Source organism: Magallana gigas, chromosome 4 (assembly GCF_963853765.1).
Source record: "Magallana gigas chromosome 4, xbMagGiga1.1, whole genome shotgun sequence".
In the NCBI taxonomy this organism is placed as follows: domain Eukaryota; kingdom Metazoa; phylum Mollusca; class Bivalvia; order Ostreida; family Ostreidae; genus Magallana; species Magallana gigas.
The window spans coordinates 46,099,032-46,109,030 of NC_088856.1; the positions used below are offsets into that span (position 1 = coordinate 46,099,032).

Here is a 9,999-nt window from a genome sequence, read left to right on the forward strand (position 1 = left end):
ACAAAAGCTCCGTAGCAATAATCATGACAGATCTCAACCCTTTTAGCATTTTGATTATCATAGACGGACTGCTTGCCTAAATGCTATATATAATGTTACCTTTAAAACTGCAAGTGTTAATATGTAAATTTTGGGTGCACTTAATTAAATTTAATTATTTGGACATCATTAAACGTATTCTTAGCTATTGTTATTTATAATTTCAGATTTTTTTTCCCTTATTATATACATAATAAGGAAAAACAAAAAAATCTTATTAGTTTATTAGTGAACTGATCAAAAGAAATCAACATCATTTAGAGAGTAGGAGGGAAAGCAAAATTGCATATAAAATATACCCAAAAGGTTAAACATCAAAGATTTTTTTCTTTAGAGTCATATATATTGAATGCCTCTGTACGTGACAAAACAAATTTTTCATGTGTACAGAATGCATGCGTCTCTTTACCTTAATAAACCCGAAGGATACTCCAGTGAACCCTACTAAACCCCACTAAACCCCAGAGATACCCAATGATACCCCGATGAACTTTAACCCCAACCCCCCCCCCACCCAGTGATAATAAATATATGTATAATTGATACCTTTATGGAATTTTTGGTACCAACATGTTACATGAATGAATGTTAGTTCAACTATTAATACGACAACGTTATTTTGAAATACCTGTTATACACAATAATTACACAGTGAACCTGAATACAATGACACCCCAACCAAACTCTTTGATAACCTCAATAAACTGTACTGAACTTAAAATAAGCATAGTTTAATATTTCATTCACCAGTGAATTTAAATTTTTTTTTAATCTTCTAAATCATACAGAAAGAATTTTATTTATACAACAATCTACATAATTGTTCCATGGAACAATACCATACCCCCATTCGCATTAATTTACTAATAATATCATATTGTAGATGTAATGATATCTGAATAAGTCTTAAGGACGCATTTCTGAACTCAAATAATATTTAAGCACTATTTTAATTCCTATTATTTCTCAAAGAAACCGAAAATACCGAAGTATGTAATACGAAACTTACTCAAAATAATTCATACCGTACTGATTCCAATTGAAGCATAAGTACACCTTTTTAAATTAAAACCTTCATATATAATCAATAATACCCCAACTGTACTTTTTGAATTTAGACCTTCATACCAATAATCAATATTACTCCAGTAATCCAAATAAATTCAACCTAATAAGATACAAATTAAAATTGCCAAACTTTTTAAAATTGGATATCCCTTATCAATTTTGTCAATTTCATTTATAACAGTTTTGTATAGTTTTTAATCTTGTACAACCAGAAAGTACATGTAACTTGGATCTAGGCAAGCTATATTTCCTAATAAGCAATTATTCTGGAATTCAAAACCTCATTGCGGGAATAAAGCCGAATGAGTTTTAAATTTGTATACATCCTAAGATCATTGGTCTCTGACATAACCAGTGACTTAACTTACATTGTACATAAACTTATGATATTTAGAATGCCAAATAGCATAAGTCAGGAAAAAGGAAACACTCGGTGTAAAATATTACTGTAAAAGTTTTGTAGTAAACTTAATATTGAAATCTGGTTATGATTATTATCAATATGAAATGCTACCGTTTTAACCAAATGACTCATTTATAATTCGTAAGAACGTATTAATGAATGAAACTTTGTTTCTTTTAAACAATAAAATGCTTTCTTTGGGGATTCATTCGGGATATGAAGGTAGCGACATTGCAGAAAAAATACATAACCCGCGTTAGCGGGTTATGTTACTTTTTCTGCAATGATCGTTACCTTCATAACCCGCATAAATCATCAAAGAAAGCATTTTATTATTTATATTAACATCTTTGTTTTAAATAATTAATAAATTGAATATGAAAAGTTAGTAAAATTCACTAAATTAGTGATAATGTACATAAGTACGTTAGCCAAAAGAAACAGCCAAATCGTCTCCTGTGAGACTTTGAGTCTGACATCATCATGATTATTTTGTGCAGTCCGTGATTTTTCTTTGGTTGCTGGTGGCTTCGACCAATCGATAAACAGGGCGTGTCCATTTTATTCTTGTCAGTATCTTGTCAGTTTCAGCCGTTGTATATTTCGACCAATCGATAAACGGGGCGTGTAGATTTCAGTCTGGCTGTTTCTATAGAGCTATGAAATAACTATATGTTTTCGTAAGAAATAGAGGAAATAATACTTAGTAGATGTAAATATACGTATGTAAACATTTAAAATCGATACAATTGTACCACAAATAGCTCTTTCTACTCTTAGATGTTAGGAACATAAACACAAAAATTATAATTGTGTCTCATGGACAAGTCACTCTTGCTGTTTTTGGTTTTTGTAATGAAGTTAAGATTTCTAAATAGTTTCAGCTTCATGCCAACAAACAATAAAAATAACTTATTCTTTTGAGCGGGAAGATTCCAACGCTAATTTTTGTGTATTATTAAATCTTGGTGAAACATTTTGGAAACTAAATTTACTCATATTTCAGTTCACCTTGAACTGTCATTTTTATTTTGTATTAATAGCATTTTTCACCATGCACTTAAATGAAACAAACGTGCAAACTTAGTGCTGTTTTGGGTTTCTGAAGACAAATTCTCAAAAAAGCCGATATTAGGACTTTAAAGATCTAACTTGATGACTTTAGCACTCCCTAACAAACTATTGAAAATTAAATTGGCGACAAATTTTAATAAAGTTAACTGCAATTTTATTCACCCGAATATACTCTAGTAAATACATAAACTTGTACTTTTTAAAGTGACGCTGGAAAATGTAATCAATTATTATGTATCACCAAAAAATCCCTTAATCATACTCTTCAAAGCACTTCAAACTCTACATATGACATGTAACAAGGATTATGTCCTCCATGCCGATCATGATTGATCGGGTCTGAGTTTAATTTCTAACTATTTACTACAAAATTACTATTACTGTGAACAGTTTGAAAGAAATCTTAAACAATTGTTCGCGATGCATAAAGCGCAGACTGCCTAAAGTTGCGGTTGCAATGAGGACATTGTTAAGCAATGTCATTTTCAGCAAAATTTCTGCTTTAAGGATTAGGAAGACCACACAACAAAATTGGCACTAAATTGAAGGTACATTTATATTGTGTTATATTGTATTTAAAGACATTTTTCTTATATGCGTACAAGTTTTAAAGCAATTAAAAGAAAACCACCATCTCCAATTTTCAATAGTTCTCGAACGTAGAAAGAGAATTAACTCTTGAAACAATAAGAAGAATATCGGTATAAATTTGGCATTGATAAATCTGCTTTATATATGCACAAATGCGTTTGAAATCTGGATATTTTTTTTCCTCGTAAAAATTGATAACGTTTAATCGTTACAAAATTTGTCCAAATTAAAAATGTTCTAAAGTTCAATGTTACGGGTAAGGGTGTTCTAAAAACACTAAATGTAATCGTCGAAAACCCATGGTTTTTATTTAGGAACCAACCTTGGGTTTTCGGCGATTACATTTAGTATGTTTAAAATAAGTTTAATTCATTAAACTTATTCCAAGCTTCTTTTGAAATGCTTGCTCATAGAGGAAACTCGTGAATTTGACTCTAAAAACAGCAGCAAAAAATACATGTATCTTGAATAGAGTTTGTCTTAAAAAATGACTGTATAGGAAGAAAATTTTATGATATTTGTTATAAACATGTACATATTTCGACTTAAAACCATCCAAAAAAAAAATAAATATAGAAAAAAATTAAAATTAAAAAATGTTAACAAGTCAATCTCTAATAAAACAAGTTCCATTCAAAAGGTCTTCAGCTATTAAAGAATAAAAGCACATAAACCATGGAGGCTGAGATTATTTCATAGTTATATCAATTATTAAGTATTGCAATTCTCGAGAAAGTGTTAAATAATTGTTCATACACAAATCAACCTTCGTCAACTTTTAACCTCTTGTGGAGCTCAAAAGCTCCCTAGAGGCCATGGTTTAAACAACTGAGAATCAACAATATTCCAAGAGAGTTAAAGATATGTAACCATATATCATAACATTTGAATTTTTGAGGATGCCTTTTTTCCTATGAAAAAATGGACTTCCATTGTAACCTCACGCAACCCCTGAAGATCATAATATAGACAAACTTGAATTAGGACTATCGGGAAAAAAAATTCATAGAAAATTTAGTTATTCTAGGCAAGTAGTTAAAAAAAAAATTTACTCTAAAGAAAACTATGTAAAATTTGACCCTCCCCCATATATAATGGACCCAATCTAACCCCGGAGATCATGAACATCAAGGAACCCTAACCTGGGGGGTCAGATTTTTAGGGTCATCTACTAGTTGTATACCACTACCACCGATAAACAAATTGTGAAGTAGCCATCTCTAGTTTTTAAGGTTCGAGCCCCCACTTATAGAACGATATTCAATAAAATGGAACATTAAACATCGGGCTTGGAAACATCTAGGGGCCCAACCATTGGGGGGGGGGGGGCTGACATTTAGAGGGTCATCTACAAGTGGTGTGCCATTCCCAATGTGAAAATATTACTTACTAGTTTTTTTCTGGTTTTGTTATCAGGCTTGAAGCTGTTTACTATAATAATATGAAATAATGTATGAAAGTAATAGCATACTACTGAAATATGATATTTCGTTCCATGATTTCAATGATGACTAATTACAATGTATATCCAAATTTAAAAAATTATGAACAAAATCAAACAAACACGACAAAACCAAAATTGATGACATTTGCTTCTGGGTGTTAGATCCCGTAAAGTTCAATAAAATGCAAAATGGTTTCATCAAAAATAAGAACACATTTATACAGGTTGAAATGCTCAGAATGTAGTTGTGTAACTTGCATCCCCGCTTTGCAAACAGCACTCTTTATTATTTTCTTTTTTTAAAAAGTTTCGGTTCAATGTTTTATTTTTTGCACTTATATCATTTTTGCATTATTCAACAGAAAATATCGAATACTAATTTTATGGAGACATAATGACAATGTTTGTGACACACATTTCAAGTGATCCGAAGCTGTCCATTTTATGCACTGCTGGTTGATTCAGTCAAGTCTTATTGAGTATATTTTTTAAAAATTGAACTAGTTTCACTATCGACATTAAAACGAAAACAAGTACTGGTAATCAGAACTTTTTACAAACTAAAGCATTTTAGTAAGTTTATAGGCGCTTTTAAATTATGAATGATTTGATCGTGCTGTATTTTTTTTCTTCTGTCCTTATGTGAGAATCTTTTTTTAAGGCTGACTCTCTGACTATGAGCAAGCAATGCCTTTTTAATATTAAAAATTGATAAATCCACGTCAAAATTTAACGTCATGCTTGAAGCTTTTATCAAATTACTTTAGAAAGATGAAAATTTGATGAAGCTCCAAACAGCACAATATATAGCACAAATACAGCCTAAAATGTAATAAAAAAGAAGAGAACGTTCTTGTGCATTTCGATTTATTTCAATTTTTAGTAACATACAGTAGCCTTCCTTCTTTATTCCACAGCACATATACACATATATTTAAAACATCGAATATTGCGAGATGATATTAGCAACATGTTTGATACGATGAATATGGAACTGTTAATACGAATGCCTATTAAGATTGAATAATTAAATCCGATACCGAGCTCACATTTATCGTACAATTGATCATGTATGTCATATTTATCATTTATGATATATGATTATCATCCTCATTATCCTTAGGAATCATCCTTCCTGTAATTTAAATATTAAAATATTAACAGATTTACTTTTACTCACTGAATCACTCTATCCAAAATTGGCTGAGTTAAGAAAAAAGAATGTACAATACATGTACTTTAATGCATGTCCTTTTTATTGTTCATGAATGTTTGATCCTTTGATTCAGAACTTGAAATCTGAATATTATTAAACTTTAAGGGTAATTACTATCATCTCCTGAATTAAAAAAAGATGGTTTTTAAAACATATGTAAAGTTATATAGTTTCTGGGACGAGATTATCTTTATACCCCTTAAAGTTTATGGTGAAACTTAAACATTTGTCCTGATATGTTCTTATTGAATATCAGATTCTTTGATTTTACTACAAAAAATTAATTTTTGTAATATATACCTAATATTTTTTCAAATATAGTTTCTTTAAAATATATATAAAAATATCATCAAGATGTTTGCACTTTAAGAATGAGCTAACATTGTTAAACGCCATGATGAAGCCTGAAAGAATTGAAAAGTACATTAATTTATGCATTTTTCATAAATTAAACAAAGACTGCACTTTTGCAGTGGTCGTTTAACTGCTGATTGTCTTTTTGTGGTTATATGATGTTTACCTAATAACCATTTGATCTGTGCTGCTTTTTGTCTATCACAATGACACTTGTTCACTGGTCATGTGATGAGGTCACCTTGGTAGTGGATAAGCAATATTGACTTTTTCACAACAAAGCACCTTTTTTAATCTTAAAATGTATAAAAGAAATAATTTTAAGGTTGAACAGAACACTTAGTTTCATTGTCATAGAAACGAAACTTACAAGAAGCATTGTACAGCAAATTATAACAGCCAGGATGATAATGTTTCGTGTTAATATTGTCTGTCTGTGTGTCTTAGCCTTCGCTTGCTGTGCGGAGAGTGGATGTTCTTGTGGTCCACAGCACCCGCAACAAGCTCTATGTGGTGACAACACTTTCGGTGAGTACTGTATATGTTTCTGAATTATTTACTCGTGGTATTTAGTTACAATTTATTAAAGGTGTGTCTCTTTTCAAATCTTTCTCGCCAAAATTAACTTGATGTGTGCAATAAAGTTAACTGTTTTCTTTAAATGTACAGGTGCATTGATTTGCGCTATGAAAGCTAAACGTACCCCCCCCCCTCCCTTTACATATAACTGATAAACATAATCATGGATATAAGGATATAATTAGTGCTTTTTGAAGTCACATTCATTTACCTTATTTAGATTCGTTTGAAATTGATTTAGCGGACAAATTTGGATTGGCTTATTGCACTTTCGTTAAACATTTTCATCAACAAATTTATATAGGTTTACAGGATTTCATGTTTTAGTGGATTTTTTTCAGTTATCAAAGCAAGGATTTTAGGAAGAAGGAAACTGTCTGGTGCACCAAGTACTGAATGCCGAGTCTACAAAGTTAAAGTATTGCAAGATTACAAGGTATATCCATATGTTATAATTGTGTAAATAGATAGCATCAATGATAATATATAATACAGTGACTGTTTCAATCCTGTTGTACAAATATTCTTCCAAGATTGAACCTTAAATGTTTTATGAGATTTTTTTCATAAAATACAGTACACATATCGGACGAAATTTCATAATTTCTCAATATCTCAATTTTTTTTTATTATAATTATTATTTTTTAGAATACATTTGATCCAATTCGAGGGGTGCAAAAGGTTTTCACCGGTTCTTCGCAGGAACCTTGTGGTGTATACTTCAATAGGAAGGTCACATACATTATCAGCGGTAATTATACTTGAAAACTATAATCTTATAAATAATTTTTAAAATTCTCCATATGAAATATCAATATCAAAGATTAGTATATTATGTTCCAAACATAATAAATATGATCTTAACATGTGTGTTTACATGAACAATTTAATGTTGACTGTGATTGAGGTCCACTGCAAAACAATATTGTTAACTTGAATCATTGGGCTTACAGGGTACAAAAAAGGCGGCAAATTGGTGACAAGCGCATGCTCCTGGAGCCAGAAGATTTGCACAGTGACATCATTCCAAAAATTCGCCTTAAAAACTGGTCTTTATAAATCAAATTGTCAATGCAAGGTCTGTAATAAAGAAAAACACTTCTTGTTTCTTAACTTTTAATTACATGTATTTTAATTAACTAAATCCAGATGTGAAAACAGAGACTGCATACATGTGTAACATACAGAGATTAACAGAAAATCATAAAAGATTTACGGGCCATGATATAAATTTCATTGATGTTCAATGTTATGTTGAAGATTTTTTTTTTTTAGGTTAAGGACTGCACAAATGGAAATTGCAACCCGCCGACAAGAGAGGACTGTGTCATAAAAACTAACAGATATTGCTTCCAGAACAAGAACGCATGCGTGAAAAAGTCGCAATATGGCGCTCTGCAGTGTGGCTGGAAATCGGAAGTTTGTGCATCAGCTCCATTTTACAAAGTCAATGTACACAAAAAGGTCAATCATGAGCCTCCAAAGAGCAAGAATCTGCATCATGTGGTCCACTCTGATAAACATGAGGTTCACAAATTGTTTGATGTCCATGTGAAGCAACACCCCAAACACGAAAACAGTCACAAAGTCAATGTACACAAAGGAGTCGTGTATGAGCCTCCAAAGAGCGAGAATCTGCATCATGTGGTCCATTCTGGGGAACATGAGGTTCACAAACTGTTTGATGTCCATGTGAAGCAACATCCCGAACACAAAAGTAGCCACATTGTTCATGGGCCATATTCCAAACACGTGTTGAAGAATATAGATCACGTGAAACACCACGTCGCTTCTCATCATTGATCTACGTGTCTTCTTCTTTTACAGTAAGCCAGCTCTTCAGCAAAATCAAGTTAAATTTTAGTTATATTCTGCAGGTAAAAAAAAAACCTACCGATTATATTTTCCTTTTATCAAAAAATCAACTTTGTTTCATTCATATGTCAATAGAATTTTTGAAGCATTTTTATTTAATGTAATATTTTATCACAAAATGAGTTATTATTTATAATACATGCAAATGCATGTTGACCATATACATGTATTTTCAAAGTACAATTTTTTGCAAAAAGTCTTAATTAAATCTATATTATAGAAACGCTGGATTCAAACATTGGTATCACACGCTGACCGTGGAAAAGTTTATTTATTTGGTATAAATAAGCTGTTTGTTTTCTGTTTTGTGTAGCTGTAGCTTGCCCGTATCTGTGTTTAGATGTTATATCATAGTCAAGAACAGGGCAGACAAGTTATCCCCTTGTCTGACCTCATAAAGCTGTAACCAAAGAACTTGTAACTGCGTGCTTATTAAGTTATTTGTATTTTGTATTGTTCGATGTAGCGATATATATGTACAGTCTTGTGTAGAAAATATATTTATTTTTTAATAAAAAAAATTTTAACTTCGTGCTTACAGTTTGTTTTGTTTTTATTATATGATTCTGAGTCGGAGTCACCTAAATGGGCATAATTACCAAATACGATTTTGGTATTTTTCTGATTTTAATGTTTGCAGTGCTTCAGAGAGGCATTTTAACAGGCAACCAAAATTTGAGTGTCATTCGATGAGTAATATATATCAGTACGAACCTTACCTAACGATCCAAGAATTTTCAAATTGCATTCAAATATCGTAATAGTTTTATGTACATGTATAGGTACAGATTTGTATTTATAGTAGAGTAACTTCTTCGGCACTGGCTGTGAAAAATTTTTCACAAATTAAATCGCAGATAACTAAATTCTTTTTTTTTTAATTAGAAAACAGTATCATCAAGATTTCTTCGCTCGTGTCGAAGTGCGACTTGATATTAAACAGATCGGGATCGAAGTTTGCGCAATTCGTTTCAATATAAACAATCTGTAACACGTGAATTCACACCAGAGTCAAGCTAGCACGCACTAACTTCAACGCACTAACTCCGTTCTAAATATGCTTATCGACTAGTTTTTCGATCCCGACGGGAAAATATCCCTCGGTAAATAGGCGCAAGGCGCCTAAACTAGGACTTGTGACAATTAGGTGACCCCGGATTCCTGAGGGTGGGGGTCCTGCCCGGGGGTGACTGGTCTCAGAACCTTCAATAATTATGCCGTTCTTGGCGCCACGGCGCCCTGAATAATCGTTATAATAACTATATTATCATATTATATAGGGACATAAACAAGGCGCAGGGCGCCTAAACTAGGACTTGTGACAATTAGGTGACCCCGGATTCCTGAGGGTGGGG

At 31.8% G+C, this 9,999-nt stretch overlaps 1 protein-coding gene across 1 annotated transcript; it reads left to right on the plus strand.

Moving 5' to 3' along the window:
• The first annotated feature begins 6,475 nt into the window (after positions 1–6,475).
• LOC105324115 (metalloproteinase inhibitor 3-like) lies at positions 6,476–9,132 on the plus strand. Its single transcript, XM_011423172.4, has 5 exons — positions 6,476–6,717; positions 7,110–7,204; positions 7,418–7,520; positions 7,723–7,847; positions 8,045–9,132. The coding sequence occupies exons 1-5, from the start codon at positions 6,594–6,596 to the stop codon at positions 8,570–8,572; spliced, it is 975 nt and encodes a 324-aa protein (XP_011421474.2). The 5' UTR covers positions 6,476–6,593; the 3' UTR covers positions 8,573–9,132.
• Positions 9,133–9,999: the final 867 nt, after the last annotated feature.